Source organism: Kryptolebias marmoratus, linkage group LG9, assembly GCF_001649575.2.
Source record: "Kryptolebias marmoratus isolate JLee-2015 linkage group LG9, ASM164957v2, whole genome shotgun sequence".
NCBI lineage: Eukaryota > Metazoa > Chordata > Actinopteri > Cyprinodontiformes > Rivulidae > Kryptolebias > Kryptolebias marmoratus.
This window is the reverse complement of record NC_051438.1, coordinates 5638457-5661638: the sequence shown is the minus strand read 5'-3', so window position 1 is coordinate 5661638 and position 23182 is coordinate 5638457. Positions and strand designations below refer to the sequence as shown.

The window sequence follows — 23182 nt, the reverse complement described above, 5'->3', positions numbered from 1 at the left end:
AGGGAATAAGAGGTTAGTTTAATGTTAGCTTTTACTGCTGCTCATAATGCTAATCACTCTGATTATTATACAGCTGGAGTCAGTGTGTGTGTGTGTGTGTGTGATACAGGGCTGCTGTGTTTCTGCTGATAAAGACCATTAGAATGTTAAAATTAGTTTACAAATGATGACCCCATCCCCTCCCCTCCCCCAGCTGCACACAGTCAGCTAACCATGTCACAGTGGTGTATGTGAACCTTTGGATGCGGCATGAAGAGAACAATTAAAACACAAAACTAACCTTTCAGTTAACAAGCAACTAAACAATTACAGCCTAATTAGCTCTCATTATTGCTCTCTCTCTCTCTCTCTCTCTCTCACACACACACACACACACATACACAGACACACACATCAGGCACACAGAAACTGTTTCAGCTATAAAAATGATTTTGTCTTTTAAATAAATACTTATTGTGTGAATGATGAGTCAGCATTCAAACTATTACTTTCCGGGTTAGTTTTTCCATACCTTTTTTTTATTTTTTTGCAATCAAACTGCTTTAAATCACTTTGTGCTACTTTAACCAATTCTATATCAAAATGCTAAACTAAATCAGGAATACTGTGGTAAAATCTTTGGTTTTTGTAACTTGAATAGTTTTTTAAAATGTTTAACATTATTTCAAAAACAAATCTTTACAGTAATATACAAAAAAAATGAATTACTTCAAAAACATTTTTGTCTGAAATCTGCTTCTACAAACTTGCCCTACCTTTGTCATCTTATGCTCCTTTTAACTTTGAGCTCCTTTTGTGCTAGTTTGAGCTTTTAACTATAGTTTTATATATTTTAGATTTTGACAACGATTTTGCTACATTTAGTTTTAGCCATTGTTTTGCTAATTTGCTATTCTGAGCGTTTCATGGCTAACGTTTTGTGGTCCAAATGTTTCAACTCTGAATGTTTCAAAGCCGACCATTTTCTGGTCCAAACATTTCATGGTTTGAATGTTTCGTGGTCTGAACGTTTCCTAGTCTGAATGTTTCAAGTATGACTAAAAAAAACGAGGAATGGAAACCTGAATTATCTTGGGTCAAACCAGTCAACAGTAAAATAAATCACCACTTTGTTGGCATTGTGCATTTTTAACTTTTACAGTTTGTGACATGAATGAACATAAAGCATATTTCCACTGACTCAGAGACAGCACTGATACCATCAACACTAACTGTTCTTTTTATTCTTTTTACTGAAAGTAAAGCTTGAGAGCCTCAAACGTGACCTAATGGATTTCCCTGCGAAAAGCAGATACTACGCTGTTAAACAACATGTAACATTTAAAAATCTAAAGCAAACTTTCTGCATGAATCTGTGCTGCTGCTGCAATGATTCATCCTCAGAGAGCCATGCATTCACACACATACACACTGATGGTGTCTCTATAGGGTCTGTGCTTGTCCGCTTTAATCCTGCCTGCTTTATTCTCCTCTGATCAATGACCTCAGACTAAGAAGTGATCACCCAGCTGGAGGAAAATCCTGCCCTAACATCATCCCTTTCCCCCTGCTTTCTGCTTCTTTGTCTCTAATTCACCCTAATTTAATCCTGATAGCATCGAGTGCTGTCGAGCGGCCAGGCAGAGCTGTAAGTCTTACAGCAGGATTAGCTTTCCTCCAGAAACATTTTGCTGACGGCCAGCACAGCTAAAATATGGCCTCTATTCCCCCACATGGCTGCACGAGGGGCTGCTTTGCATTTTAACAAAGCTTTGGTTTATTCTCCAGGACACACACAGGAAGGAGATAAAAACTGCTCTGTAAATGAAACTCAAGATCCAGCAGACAAATTAGAAGTGATGCTTTTAGTAAAGCAGAGCCATGTGTCAGTGTAATAGGAAAAGGACTAAACAAATATTGGTTCCCTTGCACTGAAATCAGACCTGGATCACAATGAACAGTTTCCGTGGAGGCTGCAAAAAGAACTTTACCTTTTTTATGTAAAACCAAGGTAATGTATTACTGTAATGGCAAAAATAAAAGAAAGGGGATTTCAAAGTGGGAACAAGAGAACAATGAGCAGATCTTTAAAGAAATCTGTGGAGCTCAGAACTGTAGATTCTCCCCCAAATGGACAGTTCTCAGAAGAATGATGTCTACTACAGGTACGGTAAGAACCACTCGTCAGGATTTCATCCAAGTTCCAAAAAAATAAATCAAGTTCAAACATAAATAGTTCACTTTAACAATGGTGCATGTGACAGCATCTGAGGAACAACAGCTGATAAAATCCAAATACTAAAACTTCAGCTCATCCATGATCCTGTAAATTCCAAAAACTCTCTTTAAATCAGTAAGTTATCTGAAAGCTCCACTTCGAAACTCATCACCAACTCCCAAATAAAAGACCCAACACTTGCTACTACAAGGAGAAAATAACTAATTGGAAGACATACTGTATGTTTGTGTTTTACTAAAACCAGAACTTTACGTTTTATTCACCGGAAATCCTGAGAGCACCAACAAACCACCAGACTTTACCTCAACATCTGATCAATATGTGAGACTCGGGTGCAGATAACTTTTATCCTCGTTTCTTTATCTTCTGGGGACTGATGAGGTGCTCCTCCTCCTCCTGCTAATGGACTTTGTTTCATCTTTAAAGCTGTGCTGAAGTCAGAAAACTAGTTTTTTACCTGCTGATGTTGGGTCACATGGGAGAGGGGGCTGTCCAGGTGCCCCTCACCTGTTCACTGCTGGGTTTGGCTCCGCCTCCACAAGCGGGTACAGTAAAAAAAACCAGTGAGTTCAGTTGCAAAGTTTTTAGAAAATGCAGCTAAATGAAGTCAGTCTGGAGCAAAGTCCATCTATTGTGACGACAGGAGCTGTGAGTCCACCACAGGAGACCAGGACCAGGACCAGGACCAGGACCAGGACCACACGGCTGCTGCACTGTGGCAATCATACCAACCTAATCCTGCTCTGCAGAGACCACCATTTTCTGATTCAGACGAATGAACAGATTTCTGCAGAGCTTGATTGCATGATGAGATAATTCAACCTGGGCTAGGAAACATAAAACCTGTAGGACAGTGGCCCCAGAAGACCAGGACCTGAGGATCACCCCACTGGAAGACTCTCTGCTGTAACACAGTGAAAGTGAAGCTCCTATTACCATCCTGTTGGCGCCAACAGGATGTGGAATGTGTACTCCTCATTACTGTAAATCCTGATTCATGTAAGAATAGTATTGGGACACAGAGAAATAGTGATTTCAGCGCATATAATATTCATTACGATAGCCTGCAGGACTTCTGTGGGACAGCCCCCCACCCCCTAATTACAGACAAGATTCATCATTGTATCACGTGTCACTTCAGCTTCTTGGCAGCATAACTGCTGAACGATTGGTCCAATTTAAAAAAAATGTTAATGAAAGAGAATGGGAGCTTTTCTGTGGTGTGTAGTGTGATACAGTAGGCCTTAGAGGAAAGATACGCTGAGCAAGGAAAACTTGACATGCAGCCCTGAGTTGAGTGAGAAAGGAGGAGCGAAGGAGATGAAGAACAACAGAAGATATTGAGAGAGGTTTATTAAATTTTGAAGAGCACTGTCTGGCTTTGGTCATAAGAGCGTTAAAAAGGTGCGTTAGTGTAGTTGTCTCCTGCATTTTGGTGTCTGAACTCAGACCCTCAGAGGTCTGGGTGTGTACTGCTGGACTGTTGTGTCCTGAGTAGTCCGCCTGCATGAACGTTAGACCATTTCCAGTTCGGCAACCAAAGAGTCTAAACCCCCTCAGATGGAGTAATATTACCAAGAACTGCAGTCTTTATCAAAGTTGCATCAGTTTAATACTGACACGTCTGACTGGGGCTTCCACAGGTGGAGGGGGGATAAAGATGTCAGAGTCACAGTGACCCCCCCCTCCTTTTCTGAAATAAGCTCTATCGTTTGTAAAAATGATGTGAGAGCGCCGCCTCGGACAACTGGCTCCCTGACTTCATTTGTCTCTGGGTAAGTTTGATGGCACTGTGTTTAAAAAGCCATTCAATCTTAGAAAGCTAAATTTAAATGTAGTCGACTGTGATGGGCACTCAGTGCATCTGCTATTTATATGCTAATGTACACCGGGCTGCCAAGGTCTGGCAAATTATTGCTGCACAGCCATAAGTCAGGAGTATGGCAGAGGAGGAGGGGGGCACAAACAGAGGAGGAGGCAGGAGGAGAGAAAATGAGAGTGTGAGGAGGTGAAAAAGCCTTTGGACATGTCTCCATTGTCTTCTCTGACAGGTTAATGCAGCTCCACCTCCACCTGACTGCACACACACACACACATACACACACTCAGAGTGGAGACGATTTCTACATTAAAAGCTAAAACAGAAAATGTGTTTGTGAAAATTGAAAGTCTCTAAAGTGAACATTACTGCAGGGCATTAACTCTAACATGAGCAGTTAGTTTAACCCATCAACATATATGATAACTAGAGACAGGACCCGAAGCTGGAAGTTGAATCCACAAAGGACGAGCGCCCTCTATAGGCTGGCTGCAGCACAACTTTTAAGCCCCGCCCCTCAATTTAAACATATGGGACATTTCCCTGAGTAACAAATAAAAATACACCAAAGATTTTTTTTCAGCGATTTATTATTGATTCATGTAGTTCCTACCTTGATGCTGTACAATCAAAACTATATTTTTTAAATACATTCAATCTTAATTAGTTATCCGAGGCTTAAAGAAAAGAGTCATGTCAAAGTTATAAGGAAGGTGGGAGGGTGTGTAAGGGGGATTTTTATATCGAGGGTACAGCTCCACATTTTTAGTGTGAAGATTGTAGCTCCAATAATACAGGTTAGAAGCTCCTGTAAACCAGACATTTTGGTTTCAATTCTGGACAATGGAAGTTAATGGAGTCGCTTTATCTATCTTTATTAATGTCAGTGATTTAACCAGAACATTTCTGCAGAAATGTTGAAGGGTATCAATAGAGCCACTGCCTGGAACACCAACATCCATCAACTTTCTTCTCTAAAGCCCAACAGGAATTTGGGACTTCCTTTTGTTATCATTTAAGATGACAAAATGCTGACGTTTTGATGGATAAACTGCATAAAAAGTGTACAGACTGTGGAAATAAGAGGAGTTTCCTTATAAATATGCTGGAAAGTTTAAGGAGCTGAAAAGTCAGACTGTGTGACATCATCAGACTCTAAGTTGAACATTCTGTGGTCAAAATTCCATAAATCCTCCAACTTAAATTGTGATTGTGTGAAACGTGTTAAAGACCTCAAAACATCAGTTCAGCTGTTCTGTGACCTGTTTAAATTCTGAATGGTATTTCTGCTGTGAAGTCTGTCAGAGCTGTAGAGCTCCAAACAGGGCTGGCTTTTACCACTCGCTTCAACTAAATCCCACTGACATTTTCCAGTTTTTAGTGAACTTCCTCTCTGACATACGATGTTCTGCTACCAATGGTAACATCTACTTGTGCTCTTGGATGTTCCACCTGTTTTACATGAATCTCACAAACACAAAGCAGGAAATCATGGTTTAAGTTATTGAGTGTTACGCAGCTTTATAGTACCATTAAGCACAATTCCTCCTTGTTAAGGTTAGTTAATCCAGAACTCCTAAAAAAATACCTGGGTGAGTTGAACCTGCTTTATTGATATTCTCACTGTCAGTATTTTAGGCTTAGTTTGGTTAAAAAAATAGTGGTGCAAGATATTAATCGACACTTTGCCATAGACTTAAGTTTGTTTTCACGTAAGAACATGTCAGATGGAGCCAAGCTGAGGGCTGATTCTGCTCCATATCGGATCTAGATGAAGGACTGAGCGGTTCTGGCACCAGCTCCAAACCCTTCCGGAGCCCCAGAAACATTTCTGTGTGATATTCCTTAACTGCATGTTGACAGAGCTAATTCACCCGTTCTGCTCCCATCATTTCCACGGTGACATTATGTCAGCTTTAAATCTGAGATCTGCAGAGGACCCTGAAAGTCTGCTTCCTGGGACTGATTTAAACACATTTACACAGTAATTAGGCCTAAAGCTTCCAGTGGAGTCTGACCCATTCCAGGCTTGATTTGCCACAACATCCCACATCTCTATTACCACCTTGCACTTCTATTCATTACCACCTTGAAAGGATCCCATGGGATGTCCCTCTAATGAGAAAAAGATTTCCACTCCCATCCCTGCCCACACATACACACACACACACCGGAGCAGCCTTTGTCTCAGGGGAGCAGTCAGCTTCTATGATGTATAAGGTGACATCTTTATTTCACTAACCCAGCCTGGCAGCTCTATTAGCCAGCTCAGAGCTTCCCAAACCTTTCCCTGTCAAACAGCTTATTTTCAACTGTCCAGTCCACTCCCCCCTCCCAGACTGTCTCCATCTGTGATTAAAACTGTCATTATTCTACATTCTGCACCTCTACCATCATAAAATTACAATGTGTCATGTAATGGTGCAGCCAGGGAGACCCCTGAAGGATCTGCGAGGACTCCGAGACCCCTCCTGGATCCCAGTTTGACCCTGTGGGTAGTACTGCCCCCTCCCAGTCCCAGTGGGTCCATCAGTTCCAATTTAAAAAGCAGTTCTTTCAGACCATCAGAGAGTCCTGATGGACCCTGACTGCGATCTGACCCTCTGACAACAGACTGAGGTCTTATTCGGATCTTATTTCCAACCCGACAGTAGGTTTTGAATTTGCACATCTTCATTTTGATTTTACTTAATTTTGCTGCTCAAAATAAAAAGCTGACATCCTGATTTAAGAACAAAGATGACTAAATATGAGTTGGATCTTTTCTTAGGATTATTACATTTATCACATCAAAGTTCATCTCAGTTTTCCCCTGCTAAAAACACATCACACACTTCTCTTTTGATCAAGCCACTGTCCAAGAACTTTGGACTTTTTCTTACGTTTCTGCTTTGTATTTGCTTTCAGTCATTCACAATATTGTGAAAGGTGTGAGCTTCTTCCTTCAACATGACAAGATTCAAATACACTCAGCCTTGTTAGGCCTCTCCTTACAGATTGGAACGGTCAAACTTAAAGCCAAAGCTGTCTGCCCCATCACACTTCAGGTCCACAAGAACCAGAATTCCCCTGACAGAACATCAGGATTCTTCTGTTGAGGAGTCAGACTTTGAATGGATCATTTCAGGTACCATCAAAAACAGGCTCGACCATTCTCACATGAAGAAATAAGATCAGAACGGTAGTAAACATAAAAAGAAAAACATGGAGAACTGTTGCAGAACATCAAGAAGATGTTGTTGGTACCAAGTTGAAAGAAAAAAACCCACACCTGAGGAGACAGAACCAGAGGAACTGTTTTTCTTTGTTTATCTGCAGCCTGGAGAGGCGCCAACATCCATTGTACTGAGATAAGATGGGTTATCAGCAGTAAACAAGGCCTTGGCCCAAATGGAAGCCCAGAGTGACTGAGTACGCTCTCAGAACCAGATCTGGTTCAATAAGTCTGCGAACATAGACCGTCAGAACCAGCTTGTGTTCTTAGGACCAGCTCAAACAAGTCTCCATGTTCTACAGAGGATCAAACATCCTGTCAGACCGCAGTAGAAGAGAAACCTGGTTCGCCTGGTAAATCTCTGGGCTGCAGAACCAGCTCAAAAAGGTCTAAGAATAGGCTTTTTGAATATCACATGAAGGTATTTTTATGTGGCACAGCAGCTCAGTGGATAGAGCTGCCACCTCCCAGTAGAAAGGCTGCAGAATCACTTCCCGACCTGGGGCCTTTCTGGGTGGAGTTTGCATGTTCTGCCTATGATCACGTGGGTTTACTCCGAGTACTCCATTTTACTCCCACAGACCAAAAACATGCATGTTAAGTCTAAATTGTCCCTAGGTGTGAATGGTTGTTTGTCTCCATCTGTCCCTATGATGGACTGGAGACCTCTCCAAGGTGTCCCCCGCCTCTCACACAATGACAGCTGGAGATACAGCATATGAGTAGACTAATAATTTAGCCATAAGTATCAGAACCCATCACAACTTTGAAACATTTCCAGAAAGAAGCTGATGTCTCTTTTCCACACAAACATCCTTTCTGTCTGCGAACCAAAGGAAATCATCAGTGTGGTCGACCTGTCCAAAACCCGAAGGACCACTGAAGCACCAGCAGGACAAGCAGCCACCAGAATATGAGTACAAAATACACTGGAGAACACGGCACAAGTTGTAAATCTACATCCACTGACCCATACAGTTCATGTCTAAGAACATGTTTCCCTTCACATTCTCAGAACAAGTCAGAGAAATAATTTCAGCCAAACACAGAATTTTTTTGGTAACATTTTGTGGCAGCATGCCATGATTTACTCAAATATGATCTAGACATTTACAAAACTTTTACTTTTCGGCCATATTTAGTCCAGTTCTGGGCTGATCTCATTAGGTTCAGCATGAAGGGATATCACTTTTTAGAAACTTGTGCTCCTAAACAGTGTGCTTTTAATGTTCTTACTGTACTCATTCTGATTCAAAGCCCTAAAAAGACACAGCATATTTTTAAAGCTTAAAAAAATAACACCTTGTCATTTCTTCTCATCTCCAATTAAACCAACTCAGAGATGAGGGAGGAGGTTGTAGAATGTAGCGATTATTTTCAATGTTCTTTTTTTTAGTTTGTAACTAAGAAAATAAAATTAAAACCAATAAACACGACGTCTTATTGCTGCGAGTGATAACATGTTTTAGGTCAATAAAATAGGTGAGAAAAACAAGTTTCATGTCCCATGTTTCATCATGAGGTCTGACAACATGATAAACCAACAATATGCAGCAGGTTAAACAAGCTCATTACAGAAGTAAAAACAGCATCAGGTGAAAGGGTTTATAGGCCAAAGCAGTGAACAAACTAAAACTCTGACATGGTTCATTCCACACGGACAAACCAAGTTCCACTTGTTTTTCTCCACGTTTTTGTTTTGATAGCAGGTGGATAACTATCATCTTTACCCCTGGATATGTTTTGAATTTACTTGTAGCAAAGAGAAAAAACAGGGCTAAAGTTTTTAACTTTCCATCAGCATGTGTCTGAAGCTGTCATACAGTTTAGTTAAGTACAAAGAGCTTCATTTCAAAAGACCCCAAAGTATCAGAATTATTAACTTACAAAAAAATCAATCCTATACTATACTCCCATTCTTAACATCCGTACAGTCAGACCTGAAAGCATCTGTCTGATTCTTCCTGTTGATGCATCCCTGCCTTTTATTGTCCCATCAAATAAACAAGGCCCCCCTATCGGCCTCTATCTCTCCACCCCCCCACTTACGCAGGACTATACTGAGAGGCCTACTGAGAGAGAAAGCAATCCTGTGGAGTGTCAGTGGGCCGATAGAGAAAGACCCAGTAATGGAAGGCCTTTTAGGGCTAAAAAGGAAAAGTTAATTATGATAAAGGGGCTGTAAGTTGTGTGGTTATCTGAGAGCTGGGCCTGCTGCTGCAGCAGACTGCTCTGTGACAGTGATAACCAGGCAGAGCGAGGCGCCTGCCGCTCTGTCACTGTCACTCTGCTGCTCCGCTCAGCTAAACATGAATCCACAACACAACCTTCACACTGCATCCTGCCAGCTCTGGGATACACCTGTGGGTTCCTCTGATCCATGGCTCTTAACTCGAGGCATGCACACGAGTGTAAAAGTCTACAGAACACATAATTAACAAATAAACCCACCAAAACTGGCCCAACATGTGTGTGAAACAAACCAAAAATCTGTCTCAAACACACCTACCATATATCTAAAGCAAGCTAAAAAAACAAGAAGCTCAACATCCACCTCAAACAAGCCCAACACCTTTCTCAAGCAAGCCAAAGACCCATCTAAGCTCTACATCTATTTGAAGCAAGCCCATCATGTATCTGGTCCTTGAGGGCCACTGTCTTGCATGTTTTAGGAGATTTTCTGCTGTCACACATCTGAGTTGAAAGACTGAGCGATTAACGGGCTTCTGCAGAACTTGATGACCCGCTGAAGAGCAGGGAAACAACTAAAACATGCAGGATGGTGGGCCTCCAGGACCAGCACTGGACACCACTGAATTATCTAAAACAAGACAGAGATAAATCTCAATCAGTCTCAAAATCTCCCAATATCAAGCCCAAAATGTGGCTCAAACAAGCCCTACATCCATCTCAAACAAGGCCAACATTTATCTGAAACAAACCAACGATCAATGTGAAACTTGTTGTTTTTCTTTCAGCTGCTCCCCTCAGCAAGCGTCAGCACAGCGAGTGAACACGAGAGATTTGTCTTTTTTTTACACCGGATGCCATTCCTGAAGCAACCTTGCCTTGAACCTGCAGCCTCAGGATTATAAGACTGTGACATTTACCACTGATGTACTGTGCCCCCCCAGTCAATTATCAATATCATTTTTAGATACCATTGTCTGATTATCATGTACCGGACCTGATTCTCATGTATCCAAGCTGAGTGTCTTGTACCCGACCCAATCTGATTCTCATAAATCTGTTTATCATGTACTGGTCCTAATTCTCACATTCTTGAACTGATTCTTGTGTGCCTGATCTATTGTATATCTCATGTACCTGACATCCTTCTTGTGTACTTGATCTGATTCTTTTGAGTGCTGAGCCATTTGGAGCACCCTGGGAATTATATCAGGAAGCTTTTTATTAAATACAGACTGGTTTTCAACACAATCATCCCAGATATATTGTGTAGGACCTGAAGTTCCTCCCTCACATCTGTGAGGATTTCCTCACCGGCCAACTACAAGGTGTGAAGTGAGCTCCCCATGCTCCTCCACCCTGAGGCCCAGCACAGGCTCTCCACAGGGTTGTGTTTGAGTCCTTTCCTGTATGCAATTTACACCAAGGACTGTGTTCCTATTGACCTAAGCAGCAACTGCCTGTCCTCAAAGTGCTGAGATATGATGTGAAAGAAAAACTGTTAGTAGCATTCTACCGCTCATTGAGAGTGTGCTTGCATACTGTACACCTGTATGATATGCCAGCTGTTTGAATGCAGACAGAACAGATTTGCAGAGCGTTAACAACACAGCTCAAAGTATTAATCAGCATTAGTCAGCATCTAGTATCTCAGCAGGGGGAGGGAAACTGCCTCTAACTCTTCCCACCCTGGACTGAGTCTAATTAACTTCCTGTCTTTGACCCCTCTCACCCTGGACAGAGTCTAATGAAATTCTTGTCTCTGGCCCCTCCCACCCTGTACAAAGTTTATTTAACTTTTTGTCTCTGACCCCTCCCACCCTGGACAGAGTCTATTAAACCTCTTGTCTCTATCACCTGAAATGCAGTTATGTGAATGAAAGAGATTTTCTGTTTTATTGTAAGTTTGTTTGTTTTTTCATTGCTTTAATGCATTGTTACCTAGAGAGCATTACTTTTTTACTGCTGTTTTTGAGAGATGATATAGATGCATTAAAGTAAGAAGGCTTCTCCCAATCTTACTGTATTTGTGCCATACCTGGACAATATGACAAATCACTTTGCTATTCTAAATACAAAACAACTCTACAGTATAAATGCTGTTTACATGCTGAGCACGATGTAAAAAACGTGAAATTGGTTTTATAACTTAGTTAATGTACAAGTCTACAATTAAAAAGCAGAGGTAGAGTTCTCTGCTGCTGCTGATCTGAATCCTTTAGAGATCAGGAATGAATTGATCTGTGGTGGAACACTGCCACCTGCTGGTCATGTTTCACACTGATTCCTTACTAAAGCATATCACTGTCTAACATTTTCCTCTCAGAACTGCCAAACAAATGCATATACATGACTCTAGTGATTGCTTATCTAGTCACCAGGTAATAAATAAATAAATAATAATAATACAAACAGGAAGTGGACAAAAAAAGGTGTCTTTCAAACCTGATAGTCCTACTGACTTTGAGACAGAAACAACAGCATTTGTTATCTGATTTTCTCCTTTAAAAACAGTTTCAGTCAAAATATCTGAGTCTTTTTCTAAGAATGGCATTCAACATTTCCAGGTGGACCAGAAGAATTAAATGTTAGAAGATCTGAACGTGACGACTTTAACTCTGGACAGAAGCTGAAATTCACTGTCATAGATCCCAGATCAAAGTTCGAAGTTAGAAAAAGATTTAAAAAATAACCTAATGAAGTAAAGTGAATGGGCAGCCAAGTGATGTTAACTTAAAAGTGCTTTATTAAAAACAGTAAGAACGTGTGGAACTCACCACTCTGCGGCCTCTGGCCTTGTAGTCGATGTGAAGGTCTCTGTGTTTGTTCAGGGCAGCTTCCAAAGACTTCTTCAGATCCAGAGCTCGTCTCAGCAGCTGAGGCTCTGCGTGGGATCTGGTGAAGACCTGCAGACAGGCAGAAACACCATCTCTTTTAATGGGCAGCAAGGACCATTTCCTGTTGGGTTTTTTCCAAACTTTTTACATATTAAAACTATTTAATACTATATTATGTTTGTAGTATTCTCCATTAAAGTATTTTCTGTGTTCTTAGTTTCTACCTTTGCTGCAGCAACAATGTGAATTTCTCTTATCCTTATAAATCACCAGGTGGAGGAGTTAATTGTCGCTGTGATGTTTCACGACCAACAATCATCTGTTAATCCCAGACTGCTGAACAAGTTTAACCCCTATAGGACCCTTGTTTTATGTATGTGACCTAAAGCTGTCTGTAGCAGCTTGGTCCTGAGCCCTGCAGACCTCTGAGCGTGTTGGCTGTGCGTCAGACTGTACAGCTGATGGAGACGCCAAATGGATTCAAATCCTCATTTTCTCCATAAGTTCTTGCTTTTTCTTTGCTTATGTTCATTCACTGCTGGATTAAGGTTTTGTCAAGAACAAAGAAATCACAGCCAGTTCCAATTCCTAACTCAGCAAACAATAATTGTCCTTCCCTGAGCTCTCGCTCTGCAGCGTACCATGGCTGGTCAAGGAAATGAGCTGTTTCAAGACATTTTTCCTGAAGGTTCCAACTTTCAAAACACTGTGTAACAATAAATGCATCGTGTTGGATGACCACAGTTTTATTGTTCTGACTACACGTTTGTTCTCAGCAGGATGAAGCTGCCTGTAGCTCCTGATATCAGCCCTGAGCTGGTGGCACAGATCTGAGTCCCTCCTCATTTTAAAAGTAATCCCAAATCAGTGTCTCTGTATTCTTTTTGTACTTCCACAGTTGGACAAAGAACAGGGATTGTCCAGTACCCTTCTCCTTAAAAAAAAAAAAAAATGTTCAAGGACACCTGTATGAATAAATCAGCCCAACCGTCAATTGTTGGACTGACAACAGCCAATGGGAAAAGTTTAGCCCATTGTCCAACCCTGTTGCTTCCTCTCATGGCCACTTTCTGTGGATTAAAAAGATCAGAAGTGTTTACATCTGTGTCAGCTTCATATCACATCTCTGCTGTGCACATAAACAAAGCTCCCCCCTCAGTGGGAAAAGGCACTTTCACAAAACACTTCAGGCTGGGACTGAGACTCCTTCTGTCCGTCTCAGTGGGATTTCTGACTGGACTGAGGAGGTATGAGGGGGCTGAAGTCCACCTACTGCTGATGTGCCTTTGTGCCACAAAGTGAGGTCGTAACAGAGCAGATACTGTCTGCATGTGAAAAGGTAGACAGACTTCACGGCTCAAAGATGTGATGCAGTGATAACATACGGTCTATATGACCACCCAACTGCAAGATAAACAACAATAAACAGATTTCTAACAGAGAAGATCGATGATGAAGAGCAGCAACTTTGAATTTAATTTAAAAACTGGTTAACCACAAACAGGGTCACTAAACTAAGTTAGATCATCATACTTTGAAAACGATCTGAGGGAAACATCCGTCACTTATTTACTCTGTAGTGCGAATTCGCTTCATTTCTGAAAGCTCACATCTCTGCAGGACGTGGCTCTATTAGTGATTTATGAACAGTCAGCGGCGGCTTAAAGGCAGACTGGTCTGCGAGGCCATTTCACAGAACTGTTTTGTAAAAGCACCTTAAGATGACGACACCTCCCCACCACTGAGTGCTGAGCAGCAGAGGGGACTCATGGGATATTGTTAGCTGCAGTGAACACGTAGCCCCAGATCAGGTTCACTCACCTGAACCCAGTTCTGCACAGCAGGAAGGTGTTTGGATGTCAGCAGTCTGTGCAGCTCCACCATGGTAGAGACCACCGCCTCATTATCCTCCGTCTCCTTCACATGTAGAACTGAAGAAGGAAAAGATTCCATCACAGCTCGGTAACACCAGAAAACCTATCATCAGCGGCGCCAAGTTAGCTCCAACTGGAGCTCCACACGATGGCTCCCCTCTTCTTCATCATTCATTTTCTGAAATCCCAACTGGCAGTCATAATACATATCTTTTACACGTTTCTGTTAAATCCATTGACACAAGCATGGACTGCAGCTGTAACTGGGTCACAACCTACTATATACTAAAATGACGCCTTAATATCTCCTACAAAAGATTTCCGTACACAACAACAGTTTTAAGAGTCAGAAACTTGTGTGGAAATAGTAAAAACAAGTCACGGTGTTATAACAGATGAAATGTGGCTTGATTATTATGTTGTGATTTATAACATCTTTATCACATTTTAGATTTAGACAAAGGTTTTAAACTTATGATTAGTTCACGTTTTTCTAATAATTTCCCTGCAGCTCAGACAGAGGACCAGACGAGGCACTTTATATCAGAAATGTCTGCATAATTACCGAAGTTTGAAACAAAAATCACAATAATGAGCTCTGGACACGAACATTATCCTCGATTAGCTTGCGGTGTTGGCTCTGAACACTATGCATTATGGTTTATTTCCACCAACGCAGCGTCCAACTTCAGTACGAGACTTTTATTGAACCACATGATGAGTTTCTGGATGGAAAACTCCAGTCGAAATTTCAAACAGCACTAAAAAAATGGCCGCCTCGCGATGTAATGAAGGAGTGGAACAACAAAACAAAGAGAAACTCAGTCTTTCTCTCTGTCTCTGTCTCTGTCTCTCTCTCTCTGATCAAACAGAAACCTCCAGTCCGGACTCTGAAACTTACTTCTGTCAGTAGAACCTGTACCCACCAGGACTGAGGCTCACATCCAGACTGTAGGAGTGAGAGATGAGCCCAGAGTTCCTGATGAACGAGTCTTCATCAGGCTCCTCCTCTTCACTCTCCACCTCTCTCTTCTCTCTCTCATCATCATCTTCCTTTTCCTTCTCCTCCTGATGCTCCATCCCTTCATCTTTAGACTGTTTGTCCTCCCTGTCCGCCTCTGTGTCCTCTCGCGTCCTCGCCGCCAACAATCTGTCTCCTCCTTTATCCTTTTTGAGGCTCTCCTCCTCCTCCTCCTGCATCCCTCCTGTCGTGCTCTCCTGGAGGGTCCTGCTGCAGCAGGGCTCTTCTTCCTCGGTTGATCCGGAGTCGGAGGAGGAGCTGCTGCTGCTGGCTGTGTGGAAATCTGCGAGACCAAAGTCAGGGAAAAGCAGCCGGGTGCAGGACTCCATCTCCGTCAGTGCTGCCTCGATGTCCTGGGCCGACTCTGACAAAGAAATGAAGCTTTGGTCAGTGAAACGGTACCAGTTCTGGTTCGTGTCAGCTCTTCAGAGCCATCTTTGTTTCAATACAGCCACATTAGTCTGCCTTGACCAAAGTTAAACTCTGCTTAGCTGAGCCTGAGAGTCTCAGATAAAACTCTTTCACAAACCGGCTGATATTTTCTGATATTGGCTAATACTGGCCAATATTAGCTCATCTGAACTGATGTTAGCTGATATTAGCTGATGCTACCTGCCCTTAGCTTTGCTGATATTACCTGATATTAGCTGCTATTATCTGATAATACTGATTTAAGCCATTAATTGGTATTCATTGATTTTAACCAGTGTAAGCTGATGTTAACTAAACTTGGTCTATATTAGTTGATTTGAACTAATTAAGCTGATATCAGCTGATTCTAGCCAATAATAGCTGATGTCAGCTTAAGTTAGCCAATCTTAGCTGATGGTAACTAATATTAGTAGATGCCGGGGGAGACGCCAAAGCTGATACATCATCACCCACCCGCCTCCTGCTTCGAGCTCCGACCTCCGACCTCCGTGGGACTTTTGGAGTTTAGACAGTATGGTTAGGTGATCGGCTCGAAACGTCTTATTGGTCATCATCAGTCCAACTATCAGCAATTGGCAACATACTTGCTCATGTGATTATAAGCGTTTATTTGTTTGTTTTTTAAGGAGGGCTGACCGGGGAATCTCAGTTCTCCTTCCAACTGTGGAAGCCAGCTGTTTGTGGCCAAAAAGAAAACAAAGTCACTAATTACTTTGGTTTTAAAACATGGAGTTGCTCAAAACAATTACATAGAAATAAAGTAAATCTAAGCAACAGCTCTGGGTTAGAAATTAAGAGCTACAGAAAAATTTATCACGTCAAGAACGGACGCGTGATTAACTTCTAACATATCCTTATTGTCCCAACAAACAATATTTCTGAAAGCTGGATCCTGCAGGAGAAATATGTTTAAACAACTTATTATCCTGATGAACTTGAGTGCATCACAGAATGAAAGTGCACAGAAGAGGTTATTGTTAGTTCAGTTAGAAACCTTAATCAGTCTTGGCTTCATTGTTTTGGAGAAAACTTTAATGTAAAATATTGATGGAGAAAATGTAAAATAAACCCATAAAGCCTCTCCACCTGTGGCGCATCATGACGTACAGCCAGAATTCAGGGACGAGATCGCCGCAGGACGCAGGAGGAAGCTGCTTCAGGCTGTTTTTACTGAGAACAGTAATTATAACAAGTATGCTTGTTTAGTTCGTCAGAGAGTCTGTGTTTAACAGCTGATAGTTGATTGTGAAACAGCCGCCATGACGTATGACGGTGATAAGTAACTGTCTGTGAGGACAAACTCTGCTCCACAGGGAAGCTTCAATTTATCTGGTTCTTATAAAAACTGGGCTCTGTTTTATCATATATATTATTATACATGTCTTATAAATCAGGTAATCAAAAAGGCATAAGCTTTGTTTTTTTACATTGCTTTTATATATATTACTTTTACTTTTTGTTCCTAATTTTTATGTTTTGGTTGTGATTATCTTAAATTGACACCACACTCCATATTTCACATTTAGAGTCATTCAGTTGTTGTTATAATCAATAAAGGAGTGACAATTTGTTTTTAGGGGTTTCTGGGTTCCTACTGACTCCCGTGATTCTTCTTAAAAAAATATCTCTTTTAAATTCCTTTTTACCTGTATCTTGTCATTGGTCTTTTTTATTATTATTATTATTATAAGATTAGATGCTCACAGAAATTGCTGCTAATTAAAACAAATATAGCACGCAGATCCTTGCTGAGCCATAAAACAACAGCGGCCCGGCTGACGTCAGGTGTCAGACTGCAGGACAGGACCAGCACCTAACAGGAAGTTAGAGACGTTGATGCTGGAAACAAATGAGGTGCACTGCACACGATCAAAACTTAAACGAGCTAAAATAAAGTGGAAAACATCGACCATAAAAAACATCTATTGCCTGATGGAATCCAGTCGCTGATGACCAATTTTTTTGTCCAATTGCCAAGCCCTAATTGACAGCTGACCTTTATAAAAAACATTAAAATAAATATAATGCTCAAATATGTGTCTAGAGAATCTAGCCTGTAGTCAGAGGCGGGTCTAGTAAAATATTAACGGGGCAGGAAGTTTTGAAGGGTGGCCCTCTATACCAGAACTATATCTGTTGATCAGCTAATAATAAACTGTATTAGCTGATCTTAGCTGACATTAACTGATTTCTATTAGCTGATATTAGTTGATGTTAGCTGTGCGCTGTGGTGAGGTTACCGTCCATCTCTTGAGCTGCTGCCTCCACTCTGGCTCTGTAGATCCTCTCCAACCTCTGGTCTCTCTCCTCCTGCCGCCTCCTCTCTGTAACAGTTCTGGCCTCAGCGTCCTGGAAGTCCACCTAAACGCACGGATGGCTCACATCATTCCGACAAAGGCCAGAAGCTAAAATTTTACCATAGCAGTGCTGCTGTGATGGGATGTCGTCAGTGGAAATTCAAAAAATGTCATATCGTATGAGACTGTTAATGTTTGACAAAGACATCCTCTGATCAACTATTCTGCACAAACGAATGAAAACATAATGACTTCAGATTTGTATTCTTTTTTTTTCTGAGCTCCACCGTTGGGGAGCAGGTTCAACAGATCGAGAATGTCTTCACTTTATCAGACTAAACTAACCCTGATAACAGACATGGCTTGTAAAGTCCCCATGCTGGGTATTAACTCTGAGATGAGTTTGTGTTCCTGCAGGGGGTGTTGGTGTCAGCAAACCTGTCCTGATCATTCATGAGGAGTCGGGACATTTCCAGCTAAATGACAACCTGAAATTCCTGAACGGATACAAAAGCTTTAATCTTCACAGCAGAGACAAAGCTGCTCTTAAAGAAAAACTGCAGAAAGAAAGAAAGGAGCAAAAACGAACCAGTTAATTAGTCAGTGCCTTACTCATCATTAAAACATCAGCAGGTCTGATTTATGACACTGATCAACTCATGTGCTGCAGGTTTTAGAGAAGAGCCGCAACATTTTTCTTGCTTTGTTGGATGAAACAGCAGCAGTTGGAAAATAAGGAATAAATTCAAAGCAGTCAGTACACTGTTGTCATCCAATGTGAGGGAACTTTTTTTACTACAACTCCAATGAATTTAATTAGTTTTAAGTAATTTTCTAAGATGTGTGGAAATACAACTGAACATACAGAGATCGAAGGTCTGTCTTCAGCTCCATTTTAACCTAAGCTTGTCACAAGCCGTCATCCCATCTGCCTGAAATCCTCCGCCACCACCCCTGTTCCAAAGAAGCCCACCAGACAGCCTCAAGGACTATCACCCAGTTGTTCTCACACCTGTTATTATAAACTGTTTGGAGAAGTTGGTTCAACATCACATCAAAGCCAACCTTCCTCCTAGCTTTGACTTACACTATATTGCCAAAAGTATTCACTCATCCATTCAAATCACTGAATTCAGGTGTCCCAAGCCCTTCCATGACCACAGGTGTATAAAATCAAACCCCTCGGCATGAAGGCAGCTTCTACAAACATGTGAAAGAATGGGTCGCTCTCAGGAGCTCAGTGAATTCCAGCGTGGTACCATGATAGGATGCTACCTGTGCAGTGAGTCCAGTCCTGAAATTTCCTCCCTACTAAATATTCCACAGTCAGCTGTTAGTGGTTTTATAACAAAGTGGAGGGGATTGGGAACGACAGCAACTCAGCCATGAACTGGTAGGCCACAGAGCGGGCTCAGAGGATGCCAACGATCTGCAGAGTCAACAGCTGCAGACCTCCAAACATCATGCAGCCTTCAGATCAGCTCAGGAACAGAGCAGAGAGAGCTTCATGGAATGGGTTTCCATGGCTGAGCAGCTGCATCCAAGCCTTCCATCACCAGGTGCAAAGAGTCGGATGCAGTGGTGTAAAGCATGCCGCCACTGGACTCTAGAGCAGAGGAGACGTGTTCTCTGAAGTGACGAATTACGATTTTCTGTCTGACAATTTGATGAACAAGTCTGGGTTTGCCTGCTGCCAGAAGAAAAGTACTTGTCTGACTGGATTGTGCCAAGTGTAAAGTTTGGTAGGGGGAGGACCATGGTGTGGGGTTGTTTTTCAGAAGTTGGGCTCAGCCGCTTAGTTCCAGTGAAAAGAACTCTTCATGCTTCAGCGTGCCAGGACATTTTGGACGATTTAAAGCTCCCAACTTTGTGGGAACAGTATGGGGACGGGCCCTCACTGTTCCAACATGACTGCACACCAGAGGGCATAAAGCAAGGTCCATAAAGACATGGATGAAGGAGTTTGGTGTGGAAGTTCTTGACTGGCCTGCACAGAGTCCTGACCTCAACCTGACAGAACACCTTTGGGATGAATTAGAGCAGAGACTGTGAGCCAGGCCTTCTGTCCAACATCAGTGTCTGACCTCACAAAAGAGCTTCTGGAAGAATGGTCCAAACTTCCCATAAACACTCCTAAAACCTAATGAATACAGGAAGTGGCTGAAGAGTGGTTAACGCTGCATCTTTGTGTGGTACACTAGATGTTCTACAGCAAGCAGGAAGAGGCTGTAGACAATAGTTACTCTGCATCTCTCTGGTGTATTCCGGCTGCACTGATCAAACAGAAGGAAGCTGCAGAAAGTGGTTAATACTGCATCTCTGTCTATTTCTGTTAAATGAACTCATCATGAGTTGTGTAATTACCTCTGTCATAAATGTGACTGAGGTGGCTGAACTGTGTTCATGGCTGAATAATATTATAATTCATGTAACTTAATATATTTATGAGTTCACAAAAACACCAGGGAACCTCTTGTAGTCCCATAAGTTGATCAGCTGAGAGAATTAGAGCAGGTAACGGATCAGATCAGTCAGGATGAATATTGGTATCAGATGTGAACACTCAGACTGAAAGCTGAGCTAAAACAATGGTTTAAGTGGGTGTTTCTAAGTGTGTAAAACACAAACTTTGAAAGGTACTTCGCTTTAATCACTCTACATCAGAATACAAATGGTCTGACAAGAAAATAAGAGCTCACTGTTTCAATAGCCTGCTGCATGGGAGAGAAAGTGGTGAAAAATAAAGAATTTAGGTGGTGCTTCCAATCAAGCTCAGGATTAAAGTCACTGAGATCTTTCTGACCTTTTTAACCTGTTTGAGAAAGTGGTAGCCGAGTGCCAGCTTCTTATATGCAGTTCCGTACGAGGAGTGCCATGACTGGACAGCCTGGATGGCTTGTGATCTCAGTTTTCTGGCTACATCCTTGGGAGGAGGGAGTGGCTGCTCCGCATCTGTCTCTAGTGTCAGCTCCAAGAACTCCTGGTGAGGGAAACCCAGACACAGTAAGATCACAGCATTTACTTCAAACAAAACATCTTTGTCACACTGATTCCAGCCTGGTTTTAGGTCGGCCTCACTGTGACATGTTATGAATGACAGACTGTTTAATGAACGTGTTCTTTGTTTTCAGACCTGATTGGCCGGCAAGACTTTAAAAGGAATAAGCTCCATCTGCCAAAGAGGGAGAGGTTGAAGGATGGAGACCGCAGGAGTTGGCTTGAGGACTGATGTTATTAGTCCCATGCTAAAAACCTAATACAACCTAATTGTATGATTGTGCAAAAACAAAAGTTTCAGCTTTTTTAATTTATTTAATATTTAAAGAAGGGACTTCTCTCAGGTCTAGAGGTAGTGCACTCAATTTCATTGGAGCATAAATGCCAAAAACAACTTCCTCAAATTTAGAAATGGTATTAGTGGTACTAGTTACCAAAGTCTACAGACATGAGTCTGACTGGTATAAAACTGGGTAACATTAAATACACTTAAATACTTGGCTGCAAGAACTTTGATTGCTTTACATAACAGAAAGAGGATATCAAAATTCACTCTGCTTTCAAAAGGAAGCCAGTGATAAGCTCTAAGGACAGGTAGAATGTGTTCAAATTCACATTTGGATGCATGTAAAAATCCAGCCTAGTTGTAATAAATGTATTATTATTTTTAAGTCAGGTTTTGACAACAAAGGATGACATAAAGAACCTGGGATGCTTAAAATTTGTTTAATTTAGATTTACCTGGAAGTTGTCCACCAGCAGCGTCCTGAAGTGGTGAGATCTGGAAAAGAGCTCAGTGACGATCTGGAAGGCAGACAGCCGGATCTCAGCGTGGTCCTGGTCCAACTGGGTCATCAGTAAGTGGTACACCTGGTCGATGCAGTCATTGGACACCCTGAGGGACGGGAGCACATCGGAGATTAGACCCAGGACTGGATTTGTGTCGGCCAAGCTGCCTGCTGGCAAACTGGGTTAGGGTTTGGCTGTCTGTTGCAGACCTGCAGATGCTCTTCAGCTCCCTGATCTTGTCCTGGTCCAGTTGTGGCTGTCCAGATGTGGTGAGTTCTTCCACCAGCTGTTGGAGCTGCTCCCTTTGAGGCAGCTCCATCCCTGACACATAGACAGGTTAAAGACCTGACAGGAGAGACATGCAGCTGATAACTTCAAAACTTACTCACATTTACTTCTGAAGATTTCTGTCTGATTAATTAAACTGATATCCGTATTGTTTATCATAAACCAATGAACATTAACCTGTATTCCGTTTATCGTGAACTAATGAACATTATTTATATTGTTTAACATGAACTAATAAAAAGCAACCTTGTATTCTGTTTATCATGAACTCTTCTCTTCGCTCTTTACCGTCACTCACCGGTTTTTATTCGACTTTAAAATGTTAAATCTGAACAAAAACTTCAACCGTTTCATCCACAGGGCAACACTCAGGACTGACACCGGGAAACAAACAGTTGCTCTTTGGTTCCGTTTACAGAACAACAACAAAAGCGTCGAACTTCCGGGAAACACGATAACTACCGGTTTGGCTTTTCAGAATGAAAGCATACATGAGAGCGCTTCAAACATCCACCTTATCTAATTCTAATCTATGCAGTAAACAAAAAGAAAATAATAGAAAGAAATAAAAACATTATAATGATAATAATAAAAACGAAACTCTACTTCCTGTATGTAGACTCCTCTAACAACTCTGAAACCTTTAAGGAACTTCTATTTTCCCGTTTCTTAAACAGCTGAAACAGAACATTTAAATATAAATGTTACAAACTTTGAAGGATGTACGTTTGTATAAATAATATTTTCTAATATTCATATCGTTATTACACAGAGATTTTACATCTTTGTTTTGCATAAAGTCAAACCTTATTAATTTTATTCTCCAAAACAGGGACCGCTTTTTTATTTTAGAACCATTCAGTAAAGAATGAAAAGTTTTTGTATACATGTAAACATCTATTCAAATTAAATATGTGCTTTAAAAATTTTGTACATGAATAAACATTCAGGTCTGATCCTCGGCTACAGAAGCTGGCTCTTGGGACGTGGAATGTCACCTCTCTGGTGGGGAAAGAGCCTGAGCTGGTGTGTGAGGTTGAGAGGTTCCGGCTAGAAATAGTCGGGCTCACCTCAACGCACGGCTCTGGCTCTGGAACCAGTCTCTATGAGAGGGGTTGGACACTCTTTCAGTCTGGAGTTGCCCACGGTGAGAGGCGCCGAGCAGAAGTGGGCATACTTGTTGCCCCCCATCTTGGTGCCTGTACG

At 41.7% G+C, this 23182-nt stretch overlaps 1 protein-coding gene across 3 annotated transcripts in view; it reads right to left on the bottom strand.

Annotated features, from left to right (window-relative positions):
• Window positions 1-22413, bottom strand: part of uvssa (UV-stimulated scaffold protein A) — a 40697-nt gene extending 18284 nt beyond the window's left edge. The window contains exons 1-8 of one of the 3 annotated variants that reach the window (XM_017423143.3): window positions 22275-22413; window positions 21898-22009; window positions 21641-21794; window positions 20706-20882; window positions 17846-17966; window positions 15079-15537; window positions 14100-14209; window positions 12219-12347 (exon numbers count right to left, since the gene is read on the bottom strand). In XM_017423143.3, the coding sequence (XP_017278632.1) occupies window positions 12219-12347; window positions 14100-14209; window positions 15079-15537; window positions 17846-17966; window positions 20706-20882; window positions 21641-21794; window positions 21898-22007 (1260 nt within the window). In that variant the 5' untranslated portion in view covers window positions 22008-22009; window positions 22275-22413. Of the gene's footprint in view, window positions 1-12218; window positions 12348-14099; window positions 14210-15078; window positions 15538-17845; window positions 17967-20705; window positions 20883-21640; window positions 21795-21897; window positions 22034-22077; window positions 22205-22274 lie in introns of those variants that run through there. The other 2 variants (XM_017423144.3, XM_025007398.2) reach the window with 2 other exon arrangements.
• Between the last annotated feature and the right edge of the window lie 769 nt (window positions 22414-23182).